The sequence below is a fragment of the Manis pentadactyla genome, chromosome 7 (genome assembly GCF_030020395.1).
Source record: "Manis pentadactyla isolate mManPen7 chromosome 7, mManPen7.hap1, whole genome shotgun sequence".
Classification (NCBI taxonomy): Eukaryota; Metazoa; Chordata; class Mammalia; order Pholidota; family Manidae; genus Manis; species Manis pentadactyla.
In genome coordinates, this window is record NC_080025.1 from 113,226,163 (window position 1) to 113,240,231 (window position 14,069).

Consider the following 14,069-nt stretch of genomic DNA (forward strand, 5'->3'; position numbering starts at 1 on the left):
TTTCGCCAGTATGCTGCACATGGTAGAGTTCATTCATTCAATGAATAAAGAACTTCCACATCATGAGAAAGCCATCTGCTGCCCTAAAATAACTGATACATGTTAACTAAATTATCTCTGATGTAGTTAACTTTCAAGGAAAGTAGACATAAATGAACTAGTTAATGCTTGCTGTTGTCGTGGTTCTTTGATAAACAGCATGATAATCAAGACAATGGGGAAGTAACTTGAGCTCTCTGGATCTCTTCAATGATATGAAATTAAGGGATTTGACTAGATGAACACAGCTAGAAAATTCTATCATTCAAATTCTAAACTGCCTCCCAATTCTGAAATAAGTTAAGACAGGTCAAAGATCACAAAACTTTCAGTTTACAAGCAACACACAGTGCATATTAGAAAATTTAAAATTTTTAATAAATGTGCTTTGTTCACAAAATGTGAAAAAATACAACAAACACAAACATTTTCAGGTATGCCACCTCCCACTACTTGGCAACTATGATATCAACCACTTTTGATCTAGTCATGATCCTGAAGAATCTAACCAAACGATCAATTGTTTTTGAAATACCAAATTATTTTGGAGAGTCCTGTTGTTAATATGACAGGAGGCCCCTTCTTTACAACCAAATGAAATCATTCTCAAGAGTACCCATACAGAATTAGGCTCTATTAACTTCTCGTCATTACATCTATCATCTGGCACCAAGCCACACGACTGCTGATATTTTAACACTTATACATCGAATTGGCTTTGGTGGAATATGTATGAGTTTAAATCCTGTGCCAACCTAATTTGAATAAGCTGAATTTACAGAAACAAATGATATTTATAAATCCAAACAAATTTCTACTAAGTGGGATTAGGTTTTATAAAGAGACTTCTTTAAAGTACTACTTAAAATACATCGTGCATACTTTGGAGCATAAGCAGAATTAACATCTGTAAACAATCAGAATTTATAGCACCAACATTTTAGCTGTAACACAAAGCCTGACTCCAATGTCATACTTACACAAACCTCTCAAAACCACTGTTTTCATTTACTTTCAAAGCACTTTCATTAGGTATATTGTTTCTTTGCCCTTAAGAGAGTATTTTGTCAAATCAAAGAAGATGGGCAGTATGACGTGGTAAAAGAGGCACTATCAAAACAAAGTTTTGTGTTATCCTGTTTTCTTCTTCTTTTGGGAGCGCTACAAGATGTGACCTGTAGTGCTTAGCTGGAAAAAAAGTCAATCCTAATTATTAAGGAGGCTTATGCTGTTGAAAGTAAATGAAAAATTTTATGTTACTCCTGGCATATTTGAGCAACTAATATTAATTGCATTTAGTCAATTGACTTTTTTAGATTAATTACAATCTTATTACTTACATGTGAAATTAAATTTGAACTATAGGGTACACATACCCAACCACTTACATCTTAAAGGGTAAATTTTGTATTTCTAAATAAAGTTTGACATTCAAAGTTAACTACAGCAATTCACAATAAGCACAAAAACATCAGTTTTACCGGAGTAAAGAAGTGCAGTTTATGAAATTTAGGATCAACTACTGAAAAAAGTTTTTTTTAAAAACATACATACATACAACATTAACCATGAAATCTGAAACTGTGATATTTCAGTGCAAAAACCTCAGTATGAGGTAATTTTAATGTAATAACCACTTGAAAAAAAAATCCACACAGTGGCACTCTTAAAAATGATAGTTTACATGACAATTGCTGGCTGACAAGACAACGTGGACTAAATGTTCTTAGCTATTTAAACTAACCTTGTCTTGTTTGGACTTATTTTTCTCCCTAATCATTTGCTTCTGATTCAGAAACACAGGAAGGCATTTATCAATGTGGAAAGGGAAAATTCCCACAGTTAACTAATGGTTTATATATTCAAAGAAAAATTTCTGCTAGTATTTAGAAATTAGAATACTGAAAGGTCAAAACCATTTTATGAGATTACCAGCAGAGGTAATTTAAAATTTTTCTATGTAATTCCAGACTTGCAGTGCAGCACCTCCTTAACAAAAAGGTGAGAACCTGATCAAGGTTGGCCTAGACAGAACATAAACTCTCTCACAAGTGCAAACCCTTTCCTAAAGGTCTTTAAGGTCAGTATTATTATATTGTTCCTTGCTTAAATAGAAAATTTTGTAAATGACCCCTAAATTTAAAAAGATAAAAATGAACTCTCACAGTTAAATATACTTAACACCAAGGCCCAAATCAACAAGATATGAAAATTCTATTTTGGCAATGGTGTTTACTGTACTAATGAAACTGGAATACATACTTTGAGGGAACCTCTCCCCCAATGTCTGATGCTGTCAAATGAGTGAAAAAGAATTATCAATTCCAAAAAAGTTCAGGAAATGGATCATCAGACAACACAACAGAAAATGGCTTTCTGTTAACAGGTAATGTAGTTAGAAAAAAGAATTAAACTAAGTGCACCACAAAACAACTAAACCAATCTATCTGTGTCTCATTTAATTTATGAGTCATCAAAAGTGCAATCTACGGCTTCCTACATATCTTTCTCATTTCAATGGGTTAAACACTGAAAAGTTGAAAAAAAGGGAAATACATATCAAATTATGCTTTATGTTTCACAAGAGCACTGAAAAAGGTACCTTTCTATGATATCTTAGTGCTAAATACTAAAGGAACAGAGGTTTCTATGACAGGAGTCACTCTGCATGAAACTTTAAGCTTTCTATATAAGAATAAATTTTAAAATCCAGAAGTAGAAAAAAATAACAAACTCTGTAAACCTTTGCATTTCTTCTATGCAAACCAGGTTTTAAGTACTGAGTTCATGTTAGTATTTCTGATTAGTGTAAGCAATTAGTTTAGGAATCTGGACTGAAAGAGCCTTTTGCTTTCATATTAACTTAAAAGTAATATGGGATCTTCTAGCTCATAAAAAGGAATAGAGCTGGCTTGACTTTCTCCAGAATCTGAGTCATATGGAGCATCAGGGAGCTCTGTGAAACCATATGCTAGTTGTTCATCTTCTGTATCTGATCGAACATAGCAGGAAGGGTTAGAATATTCCTCATCTTCTATACTGTTGAAATCTTGAGGGATATATAACATCCCTGGGTAGTTCCTACTAACCAAGTCACTTGTGGTTTTTAGGGAGATTTTTCTAAATGCCATCAGATGCATATGTGAAAATTTTGAATACTTGAAACGTTTAAAGCCCAGGGACTCTATAGCAATCTTCCAGCTTTTCATCATCATAGCATGACGGTTCTGATGGGAGGAATCAGGTGTGATGATAAGCAATAAACCATTTAACACTAACAGTTCATGGGCTTTCTTGCAGCAAATCCATCGCTGGTAAGGTGATGGAAAATAAGAAAGAAGGAGAGAGAAAACAACCACATGGAAAAGTTCTCCAGGAAGAGAATCAATAGGGTTTTTCAGCTGCTTCAAAAAGGCATCTATAGCATCCTGTGCAAGCTGGAGTGGTTGCTGAAGCTGCAAGTTCAGGAAGTCACATTTATATACACTCTGCAGAAAGGGAAAAACAAGGCATATTAAGAATTTCAAGATTACTTCTACCCTGTTATATGGATTTTACATCAAACTATTTCACAGCATTTCTATATAATATAAGCTTTAATTTTGTACCTTTCCCTTCTAATTATTCTGCTAGCACAGACTTATTCAAAACTTTTACTCACAAAAATATCAAACTAAGCCCAGAGAATTTTTAGTCATCATTAAAAATTGTATTTCTCCCTAACAATTTGAAATTAGAAATATTTATTTAAAGCATATATTTTTAAATAATAAGGGCTTATCTGAAATTAGTTTGGGTAAGAGTTTATAGGAATGATTTATTTCTAAATTGAGTCATATTTACATTCACTTCAGTATTTACAGTTACTGAAAATAGGCTAATATAAAAACAACTTGAAACAAGAAATACCATGACATAAAGATGCATCAAAGAAGTCAGAGAGGATAATTAAAGAAGCATTCTAAGTCTGTAAAAGCAGAAAACCATTTAAAGTCATGACAAATGTCTTTTAGGATGGTTAAAATTAATGTTTTAAAAGTAATTTTAATGTTATGATTATTCTATTAAAAAGTTAATCCTGGTTTAAAACAAATTGCATATTAAATTTAACTAAGTCAAATGACCATGGGAAGCACTACAACTAAAGGAATAAATGGCATTGTATAATTTGCTGCATATTAAACTCTATGGACATGATCCAGAATAAGAAAATTTTAAAATTAGATAAAAATTAGTTACCCTTTTCATACAGTAGTTATTAATTAACAAAGATAGGGGCTAATACCTTAGTCCCTCATTCTTGTTAGTAGGTAGACAAGCTGGTCACATAATCACGTGGACTATCTATTAGGGAAAATGATTCACAAAGTTCTATTACACAGAAAAACATTGTTTTTCTCCTCCTACCCTACTTTTTAAAAGATAACTTTACTGAAATGTAACTGACGTACAAACTGAAGTATCACTGGCGCATAAACATATGTAAAGTGTACACACTATTAAGTTTTGACATTTACACATTCAAAACTGTTGCCATAATTAAATTAATGAATACACCCCCAAAAGTGTATCTTTATAATCCCTTCCTCATACTCCACCTGCTCTTCCCCAGCCACTAGGCAATCTTTGATGTGATTTCTATCACTAGAGATTAGTTTGTATTTCCTAGAATTTTATATAAATGGAATAAGACAGAATAATGTACTCTTATTTTGCCTGGCTTCTTTCACACAGCAGAAGTATTTTGTGATTCATCCTTTTCTTTTTTGCATATATTGAAAGTTTACTCCTTTTTAATTGCTGAATATCCTACTGTATCAAGGATATACCACAGCTTGTTTACACATACCTGTTTATGACTATCTGGATTGTTTCTATTTTTTGGCTACTAGAAATAATGCTGTTATGACATTCCTGTTTGTCTTTGAATGGACATACTTTCATTATCTTGGATAAACTTTAGGAAAGGGTGGCTGGATCATATAGTATGTGCATGTTTACCTTTTAAAGAAACTCCAAAGCTGTCTTCAAAAGTGGTTTAACAGTTTTACATCTGCACTAGGAGTGTATGAGAGTTCCAGTCTCTCCAAATCCCCATCAACAGTTGGTATGGGAAGCCTTTTTCATTTTAGTTACTGTAATAAGTATGTAGTGGTATACTGTTGTTTTAACTTGCATTTTCCTAATGAGTAGTGATGTCTATTTTCTTTACATGTACAGATGCTTGAACAGCATGGGTTTGAACTGCCATGGGTTCACTTATATGTGGATGTTTTTCAATGAATATATTGGAAAATTTTTTGGAGATTTGGAACAATGTGGAAAACATTTTTCTAGCTTTATTTATTCTAAGAATACAGCATATAATAAAGATAGCATGCAAAGTAAGTGTTAATCGACTATGTTATTGGTAAGGCTTTTGATTAATTGTAGGCTATTAGTAAAGTTTTAGGTAGTCAAAAGTTTTGGGGGAAATTTCAAATGTGTGGGGGTAGGTGCCCATAACCCCCACATTGTTCAAGGGTCAATTGTACTTATTTGCTAGATATATATCTTCTGTGGTGAAGTATTTGTTCAAATCTTTTGCTCATATGAAGATAACTGGGTTGCTTTAAATGTTTAGCTGTTTTGCTATTGAGTTTTGAGAGGTCTTTATTCTGGATACAATTTCTTATTAGATATGACTTGAAAATGTTTTCAGATTATGGCTAGTCCTTTCAATCTCTAAAAGGTGTCTTTTGAAGAGCAGAAGTTTAAAATTTGACAAAGGCCAATTTATCGATTTATTCTTTCATGGACTGCTTTTGGTATTGTATCTAAGAAATCTTTTCCTAACCCAATGTCATAAAAATTTTCTTCTAATAGTTTTATAGATATTGTTTTTTTCATTGATGTCTAAGATCCATTTTGAGTTCATTTTTGTATATGACACATGAGGAATGGACTTAAGTTTTCTCTTTTGTTTATGATATCTGTTCTAAAACCATTTGCTGAAAAGCCTATCCTTTCCACCTTTGTTGAACATCAGTATTCCATAAGTTTGGCCCTATTTGTGAACTCTCTATTATATTTCATTGATAATTCTTGATACCAATACCAAAGTGTCTTAAATTACCATAGCTTTAAAATAAATTTTGAAATTGGGTAGTGGTACTCTCCAACAATGTCCTTTTTTAAAAGTTTATTTTAGCTATTCTATTTCCTTTGTAAGTTTTTCAGCTTCTACAAAGAAACCTGCTAGGATTCTGATCAGGATTATACTGAATCTATTAGATCAATTTGGGGGAAATTGACATATTGACAATAATGACTTTCTCCATGATAGACACATGGTATATCTCTCCACTTATTTAGGTCTTTAATTTCTCTCAGTAATGTAGAGTTTTCAATACACAGGTTCTTCCACATCTTTGGCCAGATTTTATGAAATATGTGTTTCATATAAATATGTTCATATGTTAAATGTTTTCTGTTGCTATTATAAAAGGTAGTATTTCTAATTTCTAATTGGTTGTGACTAGTATATATAAATCAATTGATTTTTGTTTATTGTTCTTATACTTTGAAACCTTCCTAAACTCATTAGTTCAAGTAATTTCTCTGTAGATTTCATGGAATAGTCTAATAGATGATCAATGTCATCTGTGAATAAAAAGTTTTGCTTCTTCCTTTCCAATCTGGATGCCCATTATTGATTTTTTTCTTGCTTTATTGCACTGGTTAGAACCTCTAGAGAACGCTGCATTAAAGTGGTGAGAATAGCTATCATTACCTTGTTTTTGTTCTAATTCTTGTGGGAAGAGCATTATCCTTTCACTATTAAGTATGATGTTAGCTGCAGGTTTTTCAGATACCTTTTATCAGGTTGAGGAAATTCTGTTCTGAGAGTTTTTCTCAGGATAGAATGTTTGACTTTTTGTTAAATGCTTTTTTCTCTATTTACTGAAATCATCTTTTTAAATGTGTTAACTGTGGTGAAAAGATTTTTTAAAAATATTAAACCGATCTTGCATTCCTGGAATAAAACAAATTTAACCATGCTTATTAAATACTGCTGGATTCAATATGCATAAATTTTGTACATAACATTTGCATCTGGGCTTATGAAGGATATGGCATATGATTTTTTAATTCTATAATGTCTCTGATATTGGCATCAGAGTAATGGCCTCATAGAATGCGCTCAGACACAGTCAATCCATTTCAGTTTTATGGAAGACTTTGTGTTTAACTGATATTTCTTTTAACTATTTGGTAAATTTTACCAATGAAGCCTTCTGGGTCTGGAATTTTCTTTGTGGTTTTTAACTGTCAATTTTAATTTCTTTAATACACCTTGGGCCATTCAAATTACTTATTTCTTCACAAGTGAGCTTTGGTACTAAGTGTCATCCAAGGAATTTGTCCATTTCATTTAAGTTGTGAAATTTACTACCGTAAAGCTGTTCATAATGTTTACTAATTGTCTTTTTAATATTGGTACAATCTGTAATGATGTCCCTTCTCTATTTTCTGATCAATATGGATAGAAGTTTATCAATTTTATTGAACTACTCAAAGAACTAGCTTTTGCTTTCATCAATTTTCTTTACTGGTTTTCTAAAAGTTTTCTATTTCACTGAATTCCACTCTGATTTTTTAATTTTAGTTCATGTCATTGCTTTGAGACCTTTCATATTTTCTAATAAAGTTTAGTACTATAAAAGTTCCCCTATATATTGCTTTAGTTCCTTTAGTGGCATCCTACACATTTTGGTCTCTTACGTTTTTATTTACCTTCATTCCAAAATACAGTCTAAATTCCCTGGTGAGTCCTTCATTGACAGAAGTTCTAATTGTTACATCAATTTTTGAGAGAGGGGTACTGAAATTCAACCATAATTTTATAAATGTCTATTTCTCCTTGCTGTTTTATTAGTTTTTGGTTTATCAGTATTTTGAAGCTCTATTATTAGATGTGTGAAGGTTTAGGATTATTTTGTATGTGTGATAAACTGACCTTTTTATCATTATGGAATGACCATCTTTCTTTATTGCTCATAATATTCTTTGTTCTGTCATTTACTTTGCCTGATTATAATTTAGCCACACCAGCTTTCTTTTTGTCCATCCCTTATTTCTGTGTTTATAATTTAAGTGAATTTTTTATAGTCAGCATATGTTTGAGTGTTGCTTTTTATTCAGTCTGACCATCTTTCCCTTTTATTTGGGGAATTTAAGCTATATCTATTTCTTTTAAATTCAATATATTTAAACTAAAAATCACTTCATCCATTTCTCCCCAACTCCACTCTAAACCTCTTGCAACCACCAATCTGTTCTCTGTATCTACGAAATTAGTTTATAAAAAATAACTATATTTATTTTTAGGTTCCCACATATAATAGGGATCATATGGTTTTTGTTTTATTCTGACTTATTTCACTTTAGCATAATGACCTTGAGGTCCACCCATGTTCACATGGCAAGATTTCACTCATTTTTTAGGGCCGAATAATACTCAATTGTGTATATATAATTGTTTTATCCATTTACCCATTAATGGACACTTAGGTTGCTTCTATATCTTGGCTATTTTAAATAATGTTGCAATGAACATGGTGGGGGAGGGGGAAAATAGCCTTTTGAATTAGTGGGTTTTTTTTGGATTTGATGGGTCATATTGTTAGTTCTTTCTTACATTTTTTGAGGTGTCTCCAAACTGTTTTCCACAGTGACTGCACCAATTTACATTCCCACCCATAGTGCATTAGGGTTCCCTTTTCTCTACAGCTTCACCAACACTTATTTCTTGTCTTCTTGATAACAGACTCTCTAACAGATGTGAGGTGATATCTCATTGTGGTTCTGATTTCCATTTCCTTGATGAATGATATAGAACATCTTTTCATGTACCTGTTGGCCTTCTTTGGAAAAGTGTCTATTGAGATCTTTTGTCCATTTTTAAATCACACAGTTTGTTTTTCCTATTGAGTCATATGAGACTTTATATATTTTGGATATTAACCCTTACCAGATGGTATGACTTACAAATATTTTCTCCCATTCAGTCGGTTGGCTTATCTCTGTTAATGGTTTCCTTTGATGTGCATTAGCTTTTCATTTTTTAGTTTGATGTGGACCCTGTTGTTTACTTTTACTTTTGTTGCTTTTGCTTTTGGTGTCAAATTCAGAAAAATCATTGTCAAAACTGATGTCAAAGAGCTTTCTGCTTGTTTTCTTCTAGCAGTTTTATGATTCAGATCTTACATTCAAGTCCTTAATCCATTTTTAGTTGATTTTTGTGTATAGTGTTAGTGGTACAGTTTCATTCTTTTGCATGTGACTGTCCAATTTTCCCAGCAACAATGTCTTATAGTTTTCAGTATACAGGTCTTTCACTTCCTTAAATATATTCCTAGGCATTTTATTCTCTTCAGTGCAAATATAAATGGAATTGTTTTCTTAGTTTCTCTGACAGTTCATTATTAGTGTATAGAAATACAACAGATTTTTGTATTGATTTTGTATCCTGTAACATTCCTGAATTCATTTATTAGGTCTAACAGTTTCCTGATGGAGTCTAGGGTTTTCTGTATGTATCATGTCATCTGCAAACAGTGACAGTTTTACTTCTTCCTTTTCAATTTGGATGCCTTTTACTTCTTTTTCATGCTAATTGGTCTGGATAGGACTTCCAGTACTACACTGAATAAAAATGGTAAAAGTGGGTATCGTTGTCTTGTTCCTGATCTTAAAGAGCTTTTATCTTTTCACATTGAGTATGACGTTAGCTGTGAACTTGTCATAATGGCCTTTATTATGTTGAGATATAGTCCAACCATAACCACTTTCTTGAGTTTTTAAAAAAATCATAAATAGATGTTGAATTTTGTGAAATGCCTTTTCTGCATGCTATTTTAAATGATCATATGACTTTTATCCTCCACTCTGTTAATGTGGTGCATCACATTGACTGATTTGTGATGTTGAATTGACTGATTTGTGATATTGAACCATCCTTGCATCCTTGGAATAAATCCCAGTTGATCATGGTGTATGATTCTTTTAATGTATTGTTGAACTCATTTTGTTAACATTTTGTTGAGGATTTTTGCATCTATGTGCACCAGTGATATTAGCCTATAATTTTTTTTCTTGTGAAATCCTTGTCTGGTTTTGGTATTAGGATAATAATGCTGGCCTCATAAAATGAGGGAAAAATTTCCTCTTCTATTTTTGGAAGAAACTGAGAAGGACTGGTATTAACTCTTCTGTGAATTTACCAGTGAAGCCATCTGGTCCTGGTATTTTGTTTGCTGGGAGGTTTTTGACTACTGATTCGATCTCTTTACTCATCATCAGTCTATCAGTCTGTTCAGGTTTTCTCTTTCATCATGATTCAATCTTGGTAGCTTGTGTATTTCTAGGAGTTTATCCATATCCTCTAGGTTGTCCAATTTGTTAGCGTATAATTGTTCATCAGTTTCTTATGGTCCTTTGTATTTCTATAGTATCAGTTGTAACATCTCTTCTTTCATTTCTGACTTAGGGTCTTCTCTTAATGAGTGTAGCTAAATGTTTGTCAATTTTGTTAATCTATTTCAAAGAACCAACTCTTAGTTTCATTGTTCTATTCTGTTGTGTTTTAAATCTCTATTTCATTTATTTCTGCTCTCATCTTTATATCCTTCCTTGTACTAACTTTGGGCTTAGTTTTTCTTTTCTAAGTCCTCAAGGTGTAAAGTTTGTTTATTAGAGATTTTTTTTGTTTCTTTAAGTAGGCACTTACTACTATGAACTTACCCCTTGTTGCTGCATCTCATAAACTTTGGTATGTTCATTTGCATTTTCATTTGTCTCATGTCATTTTTACAGTGCTCTTTTGATTTCTTCTCTGACACACAGGTTGTTTAGTAGCATGTTGTTTAATCTCCATATATTTGTGAATTGTCCAGTTTTCTTCACAGAATTTCTACTTTCATACCATTGCATTTGGAAGAAGTACTCGATAGGATTTCAATCCTCTTACATTAATATGTCTTTTGTGGCCTAAGATATGATCTATCTTGGAAGATGCTCCATGTGCATTTGAGAAGAATGTGTGTGCTATTGCTTTTGGATAGACTGTTTTAAAAATCTGTCAAGTCCATTTGGTCTAATGTACCAATTAAAGTCAACGTTTCCTTATTAATTTTCTGTCTGAATGGTCTATCTATTGATGTAAGTGCGATAAAGTCCTCTATTATTATTATACTGCTTTTTCTCCCTTTAAGTCTTCCTATTTGCTTTATATATTTAGGTCCACTTATGTCAGGTACATAAATATTTACAAATGATTTATGGAATTGTTGGACTTCTTGTTGGACTGACTGCCTTTATCATTATGTTACACCCTTGTCATTACAGTCTATTTTATTTGATGTAAGTATAGCTATTCCAGTGTTCTTTCGGTTTCCTTGCATTTAATATCTTTAACAAACCCTTCACTTTCAATCTATGTGTCCTTAAATCTAAAGTGAATCTAGAGGAGGGGCAGAAGATGGCGGTGTGAGTAGAGCAGCGGAAATCTCCTCCCAAAACCACATATATCTATGAAAATATAACAAAGACAACCCTTCCTAGAATAAAGACCAGAGGACACAGGACAATATCCAGACCACATCCGCACCTGAGAGAACCCAGCGCCTCGCGAAGGGTGAAAGATACAAGCCCCGGCCCAGCGGGAGCCGAGCGCCCATCCCCCCAACTCCCGACGGGAGAAGAGCAGGCAGAGCGGGAGGGAGACGGAGCCCAGGACTGCTGAACACCCAGCCCCAGCCATCCGGGCTAGAGTGCAGACACAGTACGTGCCCAGGGGGCCCTGGATACTAGGAAAACAGGGCAGAAAGAACAGTGAGCGGGCACTGGAGACCGGGCGCTGGAAGACATAAGAAAAGCGCGCGACCAGTTTTTTTTTGTTTTTTTGTTTTTTTTGCTGTTTTGCTTTGGCGAGCGCTTTTTGGAAGTCTTAAAGGGATAGGGACCCCAATACTAGGGAAAAAGGGCAGCAAGACCGGTGAGCAGATGCCTGAGGCTGGCGATGGAGAATAAAGAAAAATGAGCGGCCTTTTTTTTTTTTTGGTGGTCGTTGTTTTGTTTTGGCGGGTGCTTTTTGGAAGTCTTATAGTGGCAGGGCGGGACACTTAATCCAGAGGTAGGGAATCTGGGGATCTCTGGGCACCCTAACCCCTGGGCTGCAGGGAGCAGGGAGGCCCATTACGGAGATAAATAGCCTCCCAGGCCCTCCTGCTCCAACGCAACTCCACCACTTTGGAGTAGCTGCTCGAGCCAGGCCACGCCCACAGCAACAGCGGAGATAAACTCCATAGCAGCGGGGCAGGAAGCAGAAGCCCTGTCTGCCCGCAGCTACCCAGCACAAGCCACTAGAGGTCGCTGTTCTCCCAGGAGAGGAGGGCCACAAACCAACAAGAAAGGAAGTTCTTCCAGCCGTCACTCGTCCCAGTTCTGCAGACTATTCCTATCACCATGAAAAGGCAAAGCTACAGGCAGACAAAGATCACAGAGACAACACCAGAGAAGGAGACAGACCTAACCAGTCTTCCTAAAAAAGAATTCAAAATAAGAATCATAAACATGCTGACAGAGATGCAGAGAAATACGCAAGAGAAATGGGATGAAGTCCGGAGGGAGATCACAGATGCCAGAAAGGAGATCACAGAAATGAAACAAACTCTGGAAGGGTTTATAAGCAGAATGGATAGGATGCAAGAGGCCATTGATGGAATTGAAACCAGAGAACAGGAACGCATAGAAGCTGACATAGAGAGACACAAAAGGATCTCCAGGAATGAAACAATATTAAGAGAACTGTGTGACTAATTCAAAAGGAACAACATCCGTATTATAGGGGTTACAGAAGAAGAAGAGAGAGGAAAAGAGATGGAAAGTATCTTAGAAGAAATAATTGCTGAAAACTTCCCCAAACTGGGGGAGGAAATAATCGAACAGACCACGGAAATACACAGAACCCCCAACAGAAAGGATCCAAGGAGGACAACACCAAGACACATAATAATTAAAATGGCAAAGATCAAGGACAAGGAAAGAGTTTTAAAGGCAGCTAGAGAGAAAAAGGTCACCTATAAAGGAAAACCCATCAGGCTAACATCAGATTTCTTGACAGAAACCCTACAGGCCAGAAGAGAATGGCATGATATATTTAATACAATGAAACAGAAGGGCCTTGAACCAAGGATACTGTATCCAGCACGACTATCATTCAAATATGACGGTGGGATTAAACAATTCCCAGACAAACAAAAGCTGAGGGAATTTGCTTTCCACAAACCACCTCTACAGAACATCTTACAGGGACTGCTCTAGATGGGAGCACTCCTAGAAAGAGCACAGCACAAAACACCCAACATATGAAGAATGGAGGATGAGGAATAAGAAGGGAGAGAAGAAAAGAATCTCCAGACAGTGTATATAACAGTTCAATAAGTGAGCTAAGTTAGGCAGTAAGATACTAAAGAGGCTAACCTTGAACCTTTGGTAACCACGAATTTAAAGCCTGCAATGGCAATAAGTACATATCATTCAATAGTCACCCTAAATGTTAATGGGCTGAATGCACCAATCAAAAGACATAGAGTAATAGAATGGATAAAAAAGCAAGATCCATCTATATGCTGCTTACAAGAAACTCACCTCAAACCCAAAGACGTGTACAGACTAAAAGTCAAGGGATGGAAAAACATATTTCAAGCAAACAACAGCGAGAAGAAAGCAGGGGTTGCAGTACTAATATCAGACAAAATAGACTTCAAAACAAAGAAATTAACAAGAGATAAAGAAGGACACTACATAATGATAAAGGGCTCACTCCAACAAGAGGATATAACGATTCTAAATATATATGCATCCAACACAGGAGCCCAGCATATGTGAAACAAATACTAACATAACTAAAGGGGGAAATAGACTGCAATGCACTCATTCTAGGAGACTTCAACACACCACTCACCCCAAAGGATAGATCCACCGGG

General features: G+C 34.6%; 1 protein-coding gene across 1 annotated transcript in view; it reads right to left on the reverse strand.

Annotated features, from left to right (window-relative positions):
• Positions 1-393: 393 nt before the first annotated feature.
• The window catches only part of BMT2 (base methyltransferase of 25S rRNA 2 homolog), a 97,295-nt gene continuing 83,619 nt past the window's right edge, over positions 394-14,069 (reverse strand). Inside the window, exon 5 of the mRNA XM_036875599.2 lies at positions 394-3,527. Coding sequence (XP_036731494.2) covers positions 2,898-3,527 — 630 coding nt within the window. The 3' untranslated portion in view covers positions 394-2,897. The remainder of the gene's footprint in view (positions 3,528-14,069) is intronic.